The sequence below is a fragment of the Macaca nemestrina genome, chromosome 13 (assembly GCF_043159975.1).
Source record: "Macaca nemestrina isolate mMacNem1 chromosome 13, mMacNem.hap1, whole genome shotgun sequence".
NCBI classification, from domain to species: domain Eukaryota; kingdom Metazoa; phylum Chordata; class Mammalia; order Primates; family Cercopithecidae; genus Macaca; species Macaca nemestrina.
Window position 1 is genome coordinate 74579820 of NC_092137.1, and position 12884 is coordinate 74592703.

A 12884-nucleotide genomic window follows, 5' to 3' on the forward strand; every position below is an offset into this window, starting at 1 on the left:
TAGAGCACAAGTTTTTAATTTTAGTAGAGTCCAGCTTATCATTTTTTTCTTTCATCAATTATGCTTTTAGGGTTGTATCTAAAAACTCATCACCAGACCTAAGGTCACCTAGATTTTCTCATATGTTATCTTCTAGAAGTTTTATAGTTTTGCATTATACATTTAGGTTTAAGATCCACTTTAAGATGATTTTTTGAAAGGTGTAAGGACTATGTCTGAATTTTTTTTTTTTTTGAGACAGAGTCTTACTCTGTCATCCAGACTGGAGTGCAGTGGCATGATCATGGCTTACTGCAGCTTTGACCTCCTGTGCTCAAGTAATCCTCCCACCTCAGCCTCCAGAATAGCTGAGATCACAAGCATGCATCACCACACCCAGCTATTTTTTAAAAAAATTTTAGTAGTCTCAAAATCTCTACATTGCTCAGGCTAGTCTTGAACTCCTGGGCTCAAACAATCCTCTCGCCTTTGCCTCCCAAAGTGCTGGGATTATAGGTATGAGCCATTGCACCCGGCCTGGATTCTTTTTCTTTTTTTTAAGCATATGAATGTCCAGTCATTCCATCACCATTTGCTAAAAATATTATTCTTCTTCCATTAAATTGCCTTTGTGTCTTTGTCAAAGATCAGCTGATTATATTTGTGTGGGTCCATTTTTGGGCTATTTATTCTGTTCCACTGATCAATTTGTCTGCTCTTTTGACAATATCACACTTGATTGTAGTAGCTTTACAGTAAGTCTTGAAGTTGAGTAGTGTCAGTCATTCAACTTTGTACTTCTTCAATGTTATGTTGGATATTCTGGGTCTTTTGCCTTACCATATACACTTTAGAATCAATATGTCAGCATCCAAAAAAAATAACTTGCTAAGATTTTTACTGGGATTATATTGCATCTATAGATCAAGTTAGGGAGGACTGACAACAATGTTGAATTTTCCTATGCATGAACATGAAATATTTTTTCATTTACTTAGATCTTTGATTTCCTTCATTACCTTTATAGTTTTTCTCATGTAGATCCTGTATACATTTTGTTAGATTTATGTCTAAAATTTTTGGTGCTACTGTATCATGTCTTAAATTTCAAATTCCAATGGCTGGTATATAGAAAAGCAACTGTACCCTAAGACTACATCCTGAGACCTTGTTATAGTCACTTATTAGTTACAGGAGTTGTTTGGTAAATTCTTTGGAATTTTCTGCATAGACAGTTATATCATCTGTGAACAAAGATAGTTTTATTTCTTCCTTCCCAAACTATATACATTTATTTCCTTTCCTTGTCTTATTGCATTAGCTAGAATTTCCAGTATGATATTGAAAAGGGCTGGTGAAAGGGGATCTCTTTGCTTTGTCCCTGATCTCAGTAGGAAAGTTTTGAGTTTCTCATCATTAAGTATGATGTTAGCTATAGTTTTTTTGTAGATTTTTAAAAAATCAAGTTGAGGAAATTTCCCTCCATTCCTAGTTTACTGCAAGTTTTTACTATGAATAGGTGTTGGATTTTGTCAAATGCTTTTTCTGCATCGATTGACATTATTGTGTGATTTTTCTTCTTTGGCCTATTGATATGATGAATTGTCTTAATTGACTTTTGAATACTGAACCAGCCTTAAATACCTGGGATAAATCCTTTTGGGTCATGGTGTATAATTATTTTTATACATTGTTGAATTTGATCTGCCAGCATTTTGTGGAGGATTTTTGCATATATATTCATAAAGGATATTGATCTGTAGTTTTTCTTTCTTGTCATGTCTTTATCTGGTTTTGTACTGGGATAATGCTGACCTCATGGGATTAGTGAGAAAGTATTCCTTCTGCTTCTATTTTCTGGAAGAGATTGTAGACAATTGATATCCTTTCTTCCTTAAATGTTTGGTAGAATTCGCTAGTGAAATCATCAAGGTCTGTTGCTCTTGTTTTTTTTTTTTTTTTTTTTTTTTTTGTAAAGTTGTTAATTATTATCTATTACCTCTCTGATAGTAATAGACCTGTTCAAATTATTTATTTCTCCTGTGTGAGTTTTAGTAGTTTGTGTCTTTCAATAAATTAGTCCATTTCACCTAAGTCATCAAATTTGTAGGCACAGAGTTGTTCATAATATTCCTTTATTATCCTTTTAATGTCCATGGAATCAATAATGATCACCTTTCATTTCTGATATTAATGTATGTCTTCTCCCTTTTTTCCTTGGTTAGCCTGGCTAGAGATTCATCCATTTTATTAATCTTTTTAAGAGATAGCCTCAGTTTCATTGATTTTTCTCTATTGTTTCCTATTTCTAATTTCACTGATTTCTGCTCTATTTGGTATTATCCCTTTTTTCTTCTTGCTTTAGGATTATTTTGCAATTCCTTCTCTTGTTTCCTAAAATGGGAGCTTAGGTTGTTGCTTTTAGATCTTTCTTCTTTTCTAATATATGCATTTAATGTTATTCATCTTCCTCTAAGCACTGCTTTTGCTGCATCCCACAAATTTTGATAAGTTAAATTTTCATTTTTGTTTAGTCAAAAATATTTTCAAAATTTTCTTAAGACTTCTTCTTTGACTACTCATATATTATTTAGAAGTATATCGTTTAATCTCTAAATCTGTTGGGATTTTCCAGTAATCTTTCTGTTATTGATTTTTAGTTTAATTCCAATGTGGTGTTACAGCATACTCTGCATGACTTCTGTTCCTTTAAATTTGTTCAGGTGTGTTTTATGTCCCAGAATGTGGTCTGTCTTGGTGGATATTCCACATGAGCTTGAGAAGAATGTGTATTCTGCTGTTGTTGGCCGAAGCATTACACAAATGTCAATTAAATCCAGGTGATTAACATGCTGTTCCTCTCAACCGTATCATTACTGATTTTCCGCCTGCACGATCTGTTAATTACTGGTAGATGGGTGTTGAAGTCTACAACTGTAATAGCTGATTTGTCTGTTCTTCAGTTTTGTCATTTTTTTGCCTCATGTATTTTGATGCTCTGCTGTTAGGTGTATACATGTTAAGGACTATTACGTTTTCCTGAAGAACTGACCCTTTTATCATGATGCAATGCCCTCCCTTATCCCTGTTAAAGAGATGTTCTTTGCTCTGAATTCTTCTTTGTCTGAAATTAAGATACCTATTCTTGCTTTCTTTTGATTAGTATTATCATGGTATATCTTTCTCCCTCCCTTTACTTCTAATTCATCTGTATCTATCTATCTATCTATCTATGTGTATATATATATGTGTGTGTGTGCATATATATATATGTGTGTGTGTGTGTATTTGCATATTTTTGAGATGGAGTCTTGCTCTGTGCAGCTTCCACCTGCAGGATTCAAGTGATTTCCTGCCTCAGCCTTCCGAGTAGCTGGGATTACAGGTGTGTGCCACCATGCCCGGCTAATTTATGTATTTTTAGTAGAGACAGAGTTTTACCATGTTGGCCAGGTTGGTCTCGAACTCCTAACCTCAAGTGGTCTTCCCACCTCAGCCTCCCAAAGTACTGGGATTACAGGTGTGAACCATCGCACCTGGCCTGTGTCTTTATATTTAATGTAGGTTTCTTGTCACATAGTTGGGTCTTGTTTTTTGAGCCTTTCTAACATCCTCTGTCTTTTAATTGATATGTTTAGACCATTCATATTTAAAGTAATCATTGACCAGGCGCAGTGGCTCACGCCTGTAATCTCAGCACTTTGGGAGGCCGAGGTGAATGGATCACTTGAGGCCAGGAGTTCAAGACCAGCTTGGCCAACATGGCAAAACCCCATCTCTACTAAAAATATAAAAAATAAACCAGCATAGAGGTGTGAACCTGCAGTCCCAGCTACTTGGGAGGCTGAGGCACGAGAATTGCTTGAACTCGGAAGGCAGAGGTTGCAGTGAGCTGAGATGCACCATTGCGCTCTAGCCTGAGCGACAGAGCAAGACTTCGTCTCTAAATAAATAAATAAATAAAGTGAGTATTGATATCAGTGAATTAATATGTACCATGTTTACAACTATTTTGTGTTTGTGGCACTTGTCCTTTTTTTTTTTTTTTTTTTTTTTTTTTTTTTTTAAGACTGAGTCTTGCTCTGTCACCCAGACTGGAGTGCAGTGGCCGGATCTCAGCTCACTGCAAGCTCCGCCTCCCGGGTTTACGCCATTCTCCTGCCTCAGCCTCCCGAGTAGCTGGGACGACAGGCGCCCGCCATCTTGCCCGGCTAGTTTTTTGTATTTTTTAGTAGAGACGGGGTTTCACCGTGTTAGCCAGGATGGTCTCGATCTCCTGACCTCGTGATCCGCCCGTCTTGGCCTCCCAAAGTGCTGGGATTACAGGCTTGAGCCACTGCGCCCGGCCAACACTTGTCCTTTTTTTTTTTTTTTTTTTTTAAGAAAGAGGGTCTTGCTATGTTGCCCAGGCTGGCCTCAAACTCTTAGCCTCAAGCAATTCTCCTGCCTCTGTCTCCTGGGTAGCTGGGACTACAGGCACATGCCACTATGCCCAGCTCCTCCTGTGGTTTTAATTGAGCACTTTATATGATTCTGTTTTCTCTCATCTCTGAGTGTATCAATTATACCCCTTAAAAATTACAGTGGTTGCCCTAGACTTTGCAATATACAGTTAGAATTAATCTATGTCCACTTTCAAATAACACTATACTGTTTCTCAACTGAACTATGGAGAAGCATGTCTAAGCCTTTTAGAGAGATGTTGAATATGCTTTAGAGTGATGTTGTATGAGTCTACTCTGGTTGGTGCATTCCTAGGTACTGGGGGTCAGGTTACGTGGATGTCAGTGTCCAAATCTGTATATAGTCCCAGCTCACCCCATTGCATGCTCTTCTGGATCCCATTCTCCCCTGGATGTAACAGGGATGAAGAAAATGAAGTGGAGATTATTATGAAGTGTGGCCTCGCTTCCTAGGGGACGGGTGTCAGAATGACTAGTTTCCCTTCTTCCTCCTCTCACCTCCCCATATCATGGTGGAACTTCCCTTCCCTACACTGCATTGTTTAAGCAAGCTGCAGTTTGAGATAAGAAGTAGACACTAGCACTTAGAGGTAAGTAGTTCCACTCTAAGGGCTTAGCATATTTGGGTCTTCCAACAACAAGTTCCTATTCTCCACCCTTGAGGCCAGGAATGGAAATGAAAAGAAGCAGGTATTATCAAAAAGACACCAACCCAAGAGGCAGCTGCCCTGGGTGCTCCCTGGCTTGTCCTTTACTTGATCTGTGGCCATCCTGCCTCTGTGGGACTCAGTGAACTCATCTGTAATGTGGGAATGAAAATCCTTTCTCTACCGAACTGGCGTCTGAAAAGATAGAATGGGATCATGTATGAGAACATGATTATGCAAACTGTAAGGGGCCATACACAGGAAGAGTATACTTATTAAAAAAATCAGAGGAGATGGCTGTCAAAAAAATATTTTACTTTCTGTTCTGAATCTAAATTGTCCCATCTTTTCTTGGCTTCTATCATAATCAAAAGAGCATGGTGATTTAGCTGGTGAACTGTGGAGAGTGGCTTGCCCTCACCCAAGTCTACATTCTCCTTCGTGGCTCTGCAGGACCTCTCCTCTCACCATAAGTATCTTGCAGTTTGGCTCAGGACATGTGCCAAGTTCTCCTAGCAACTCTTTAGGGCATTTTTCTTGCTTGACAGCTCCAAAGTGGCTCTATGCATTCTGCAGCTCACAGAGCCTGTAGGTGGACAGTGAGGTTGGTATTTTCCTTCACATGGGGCTGGGGTAATGATGGCACTAGCCACCCGTCTGACTGCCTTTTCATAAGCCCTGTGGCTTCTTCTCTGTAGTGTGTAGGAGGCTTCGGGCCTCTAAAGTCAGCAATTCTGGAGCAACAGAAATACCTGCCACCCCAACATCCTCTTGCACTGGTTTTAACTGAGCTGGCAGTTTGGGAATCTATTAATATAAAATGTTGATATTTGGCATTTATTATGGTTTGCAGATCTTGTAAAATTAGGTGAGTTACATTTTGTGTTGGGGAAGCTATACTCTAATCCACACAGGCAAAGTGGCAGTTTCCTGTCTCCGGCCTGACCATGCAGTCACCTGGGGGATACCATGAAGGCTGGTCCCAACAGCCTCAAGGAGACACTGTGGATGAGTCAGGAAAAGGGACCTGCTCCCTAGACTCTCCAGCTGCAAGAGTTGTTATAAAGACATCCAGAGAATTCTCAGTGCCTCCTGAGATTTGCGTAAAGTCCTCAAAGTGACCTCACCTTTCTGATCCGGAAATCTCCTCCTGTGGTTAGTGTGGTCCAGCTTTCCTACCCCAGCCTTCTCCTTCACCTTCATGACTATAAAGTAAAAGGAACACAGCCTCAAAATGTATACATTAAAAAGGGTAGGAATTCAAGGATAAATGGCCAAATCCATAGTCACAATGGGAGATTTTAATACAGATAAAAAACTAAGAAAAAAGGACATATAGCCGGGTGTGGTGACTCACAACTGTAATCCCAGCACTTTGAGAGGCTGAGGCGGGTGGATCACCTGAGGTCAGGAGTTCAAGACCAGCCTGGCCAACATACTGAAACTCCATCTCTACTAAAAATACAAAAATTAGCCAGGTGTGGTGGCATGCGCCTATAATCCCAGTTGCTAGGGAGGCTGAGGCAAGAGAATCTCTTGAACCCGGGAGGTGGACTTTGCAATGAGCTGAGATTGCACCACTATACACCAGCCTGGGCAACAGAGCAAGACTCTGTCTTAAAAAAGAAAAAAAAAAAAGGACATATAAACAAATTGAAGAATAATTTCAAACAGAGAACACACTTCCTTTTCAAGTACAAATGACACCATTTACAAAGAAAGCACATATACTAGGTCACAGAAAAGCCTCAGAAAAGTAACTTTATTATGCTTCTATAGTTTATATATAATAAGCCAAATTTATATTGTGGTTTCCTATTAAAACCATCATTCAAAATTATTTTATATAAATATACTTGTATATATAGTAATTTCTAATCATGGGTTTAACAGGAAACCACAATAGAAATTATTAAATATTTGAACTCAACATTTATAAATACAACATATTGAAACTTGTGGGATGCAGCATACTTAGAGGGAACAAGGAAAGAAGGCAATTACTTTAAAAGATTATTAAGATAGCGGCTGGGCGCGGTGGCTCAAGCCTGTAATCCCAGCACTTTGGGAGGCCGAGACGGGCGGATCACGAGGTCAGGAGATCGAGACCATCCTGGCTAACACGGTGAAACCCCCTCTCTATTAAAAATACAAAAAATTAGCCGGGCGAGGTGGCGGGCGCCTGTCGTCCCAACTACTCGGGAGGCTGAGGCAGGAGAATGGCGTGAACCCGGGAGGCGGAGCTTGCAGTGAGCTGAGATCCGGCCATTGCACTCCAGCCTGGGCGGCAGAGCGAGACTCCGTCTCAAAAAAAAAAAAAAAAAAAAAAGAATACAAAAAACTAGCCGGGCAAGGTGGCGGGCGCCTGTAGTCCCAGCTACTCGGGAGGCTGAGGCAGGAGATTGGCGTGAACCCAGGAGGCGGAGCTTACAGTGAGCCCAGATCGCGCCACTGCACTCCAGCCTGGGCGACAGAGCGAGACTGCGTCTCAAAAAAAAAAAAAAAAGATTATTAAGATAGGCAGTCGAGCCAGGTGTGGTGGCTCACACCTGTAATCCCTCCACTTTGGGAGGCCAAGGCAGAAGGATTGCTTGAGGCCAGGAGTTCATGACCAGCCTGAGCAACATAATGAGACTTCATCTCTATAATACACACACATATATATATCTTGTTAGATATATGTGTGTATATATATTAGATACATATTTTATAAATATATATATGTGTGTGTATATATAAATATGCACCAGGTGTGATGGTGTGCTGTAGTCCTAAGCTACTTGGGAGGCTGAGGCGGGAGGATCATATGAGTCCAGAAGTTTGAGGCTGCAGTGAGCCATATATGATTGTGCCACTACATTACAGCCTGGGTGACAGAGTGAGACTCTGTCTCTATGAAAAAGAAAAAAAAGAAAAAACAAAGGCATTCTATGTAAGATCAATCAGAAGAAAAGAAGAATTTTAAGTAAACAACACTAGGAATGAAAAAGGGACATAACTTAAAATATAGTTGGGAATTTAAAAATTATAATTCCATTAAAAAATTCATGCCAATTAATTTTTTTTTTTTTTTTTTTTTTTTTTTTTTTTTTTTTTTGAGACGGAGTCTCGCTGTGTCTCCCAGGCTGCAGTGCAGTGGCGTGATCTCGGCTCACTGCAAGCTCCGCCTCCCGGGTTCACGCCATTCTCCCGCCTCAGCCTCCCGAGTAGCTGAGACTACAGGCGCCCGCCACCACGCCCGGCTAGTTTTTTGCATTTTTAGTAGAGACGGGGTTTCACCATGTTAGCCAGGATAGTCTCGATCTCCTGACCTCGTGATCCACCCGCCTCGGCCTCCCAAAGTGCTGGGATTACAGGCTTGAGCCACCGCGCCCGGCCTCATGCCAATTAATTTAAAAACTTAAATAATAACAATAAAACTTAAACAATAACAATTACATTGCTATGTGCCAGATACTATTTTAAGTGCTTTGCATATATGATTTAATTGAATCTTCTCAACAATCCTATGAAATAAATAACATTATTATTCCCATTTTACAAATGAGGAAACCCAGACACAGAGAGCTTAAATGACTACCCACATGGAAAAACAAAACCAGACAATCTGTTTCTGGAACTAGAACCCTTAGCCACAAGGCTAATAAATGGATACTTCACTACAAAAGTAATAGAAGTATCAAAATTGACTTTAAAAAAATTAGAAAACCTAAATTAACCAATAACAATTGAAATGATTGTAGGAAAGGCACCACAATCAGTCATATATTGATAATTATTGAAGTTATGCTACAAAAGATTTGGAAAAAAAAAAAGAGTTGTAAACTAAAAATAAAATCCTAAGCCTCCCCACCAACTGAATGGACTCCCTCTTGGCCAAGGGGATCCCAGGCATATATTAAAAACCGAAATCCTGGCCAAGACAGGATAGGAGGTCAGACACACCTTGTTATATTCTCTCCTTTTTGCAGTGTAGACATAACTGATCAGCATTTATGTTAAAATTGAGAATAAGACTAACAGAACAGATCCTTTGTGGCAATAAGGTACCAAACTATAAACAAGACCTAAAGCCAGGCCAGGCAAGGGTTAAGTCATGCACACCTACACTTGAAGAATAGCTGTGTCCTAACTGCCACAAGGTTTTTCTTTTCCTCTAGCAGCTAAACAAGCACTGGCCTTGAGACAAGCAATATTAGAACAATTCGCAGCACATCTACCAGCAGACGCTGACTAACCAACCCCCTGCTCCATAAGCCATAACTATAGCTTTGATTGGACAAAAGACTGACTTCAGTAACTTTCTCCTGATAAGATCACGAACCATGGACTGGTTCTGGTCAGTTTACAGAGGCTGTGCACTTGAACTCCTACAAAGATATTCTAATGTATAATGCCTAATGTAATACATTTAAATGTAACAGCCCCATCCCAAGGTGAATATGGGCATGTGTAATATGCATGTTTGTTCAATACACATGTATCAGGACCACCTTCATGAATATTCATAGATCCTCCTGTAATCTATTGAATATGCATGTTTGGCCAACCCAGTCATTACCCCTCTTCCTTCGAAGTGCCCATCTCTGATCTAACCCTAAGGCTGTGGTTCCCAGCCTGTAACATGGCCACCTTGCAGCCTGTAACCCTTTACAAGAAATACTTCTCTCTAAATGCATAGATTATGTGATTTTTAAGTTAATAGGGTCATCATCATTTATTTTACTTTTGTTGTGTTTGAAAATTTTTCTATAATGCAAAGAAAAATAAACACCAGGAACAGATAGTTTTTTAAAATGTTTTATCTGAACCTTCAAGGATTAGATAGCTTCTACATATACAAAATGTTTCTCAAAGATAGAAATAGGACATCAGAGGCAATAGGGACATCTGAAGACCATGATGCAGAGTGGGCTGAACACAGGGGAGATGGTGGGAAATCTTCATAAGGAGTTCTGATTAAATCCTCAGGTCTCTCTTCTAGGCTCTAGTCTCCTATAATGCCCCTTCTACTCAGAATATGGAGGTGCCCTGTAGGAGACTAAAGCCTAGGACAGAAGATCCCTGGATAGCTGAGGGCAAAAAGGAGTAATTTCACTGGGGAAACAAAAAGGAGTTAAGTAAATGCAGTTAGCCCCTCAGCCCTTTGCCTGTTGGACTCCTAGAACCCTAATGAAGGTTAGGCCCTCCAGGCAGGACATTGGAGAACTTTCAGATTCCAACATTTTGGGGACCTCTGGCAAAATGGCAAGGGCTGCATCCAATTGCCCACTGTTAGTCTATCATTCAACAAGTCCAGCCTGGCCACTTGGCAGCTGTTTAGCAGTTCCACTTCAAAACATGAACAGCCAGCCAAGAATCACCAGAATGACAGATACCAAAACAAACAAGAAAAGAAAAAGTCCAAGGAAACAGGAGCAATGTAGGCAGCCAAAGAAACCATTAAAACTATGTAGTAGCAAATGCCACAAAAGCAAAAATAGACAAATGGTACTTAATTAAACTAAAAAGCATATACATAGCAAAATAAACAATGAACAAAGTAAACAGACAACCTACAGCATGAAAAAAAAATATTACACGCTGTGCATGTGACAAAGAGCTAATATCTAGAATCTGCGAGGAACTCAAACAACTCAAAAAGAAAAAACAACCCCATTAAAAAGTGGGCAAAGGACATGAACAGATATTTGGCAAAAGAAGACATAGAAATGGCCAACAAACATAAAAAATGCTCAATATCACCAATCATCAGAGAAATGCAAATTAAAACCACAAAGGGATATCATCTTACACCAGCCAGAATGGCTATTATTAAAAAGTCTAGGCCTGGCAAGGTGGCTTATGCCTGTAATCCCAGCAGTTTGGGAGGCCGAGGTGGGGGGATGGCCTGAGGTCAGGAGTTCAAGATCAGCCTGGCTAACACGGTAAAACCCCGTCTCTACTAAAAATACAAAAATTAGCCAGGTGTGGTGGTGCGTGCCTGTAATCCCAGATAGGAGGCTGAGGCACGAGAATCGCTTGAACCCGGGAGGCAGAGGTTGCAGACTGAGATTGTGCCACTGCGCTCCAGCCTGGGCAACAGAGTGAGACTCTGTCTCACACACACACACACACACAAAGTCTAAAAATAACACATGTTGGCCAGGCTGCAGAGAAAACATGCACTGTTGGTGGGAATGTAAATTAGTACAACCTTTATGAAAAACAGTATGGAGGATTCTCAAAGAACTAAAAATAAAACTACCATTTGATCCAGCAATCCCACTACTGGTATATGCCCAAAGGAAAAGAATCATTATATTAAAAAAGATACCAGCACTTGTATGTTTATTGCAGCACTATTCACAATAGCAAAGATATGGAATCAACTTAAGTGTAATCAATGTAGGATTGGATAAAGAAAATGTAATATATATATATATGTGTGTATATATTTATAATGGAATGCTACTCAGCCATAGAAAATGAAATCATGTCTTTCGCAGCAACATGGATGAAACTGGAGGCCATTACCCTCAGTGAAATAACTCAGAAACAGAAAGACAAATCCTGTGTGTTCTCACTTAAAAGTGGGAGCTAACAATTGGTACACACGGACATGTAGAGTGAAATAACAGACACTGGAGACTCCAAAAGATAGGAGGGTAGGAGGGGGTGAGGATTGAAAAGTGACCTATTGGGTACACTGTTCACTGTTCGGGTGATGAGTACCCTAAACTCAAACTTCACCACAATGGTATGCATGTAAGAAACCTGCACTTTTACTCCCTAAATATATATTTTAAAATGTTTAAGTTATTTTAAAAACTATGTAACTGGTGCTCACTTTAGTAGCACATATACTAAAATTGGGATAATAAAAGATTAGCATGACCCCCATGCAAAGATTACAAAACAAAGACAAAAACAAAGATAGTTAATATCTTCAAGGAGATTGTTATAGGTTTGTTTAATATAGTTCCTTCCTTGGCATCCAGTTTTTGGCCTGACATAAGTTGTTTGAAACCCAATTAGTTGTACTCCTTTGGCCTAGTTAAAACTTCCCCTCCCCATGTGATTCTCTCTCTCTCTCTCTCTCTCTCTCTCCCCCCCATTCACTGATTGAACATCCTACTGCCTCTTGAATTCCCACCAGCTACCCCTAACCTCTCCAAGATCTGTAAGTAATAAATTTTTTCTGTTTTATGCATTTTGGTTTCATTGTGTCTCACCTGACCACCTAAACCTTATTTTCCTCCTGGTTAGAGCTCTCCTAGAAAGTGGCTATCTTGGTTTCTGGCTACTCTGCAGGGATAGCTCTCAAGACCAAATTAGAGGAAATCACAACAGAGACAAGAAAAGACATTGTATTCATGACAACAAGAAAAGCAGAATTAAAAATATCTTAGAAGAAAATTTTCAATAAAAGACTTGGAACATAAATTTGAAGGAATATATCAGATAATAGAACACAAATAAAAAGAGATTAAACAAATACTATGATAAAACAAGAAAACCAGAGAATCAATCCAGGAGGCCCAAACATCAAAGTAATAGGAATTCCCAAAACAGAGATAAAAAAAATAGTGGAGAGAAAATTATCAATGAAATAACATGAGAATATTTTCCAGAACTGAAGGATTTGAATTTTCTGATTGAAAGAACTTTCATTCAGCTCAGAAAAAATAATTTTAAAAAAAATCCACTCCAAGTCACATGTTTATGAAGCATTAGGACATCATGGATAAAAAGATCTTAAAAGCTTCCAGAAAAAAATAAGTCACCTACCAAGAATCTGAAACAAGAATTGACA

At 39.4% G+C, this 12884-nt stretch overlaps 1 protein-coding gene across 12 annotated transcripts in view; it reads right to left on the bottom strand.

Annotated features, from left to right (window-relative positions):
* LOC105465287 (solute carrier family 4 member 5) overlaps positions 1 to 12884 on the bottom strand; it is a 146999-nt gene that overhangs the window by 91736 nt on the left and 42379 nt on the right. For 5 of the 12 annotated variants that reach the window (XM_071076945.1, XM_071076944.1, XM_071076936.1 and 2 more), the window contains one exon: positions 6217 to 6294. The exons of the other annotated variants lie outside the window; for them this stretch is intronic. In XM_071076945.1, coding sequence (XP_070933046.1) covers positions 6217 to 6292 — 76 coding nt within the window. In that variant the 5' untranslated portion in view covers positions 6293 to 6294. The remainder of the gene's footprint in view (positions 1 to 6216; positions 6295 to 12884) is intronic. 12 annotated transcript variants of the gene reach the window in all.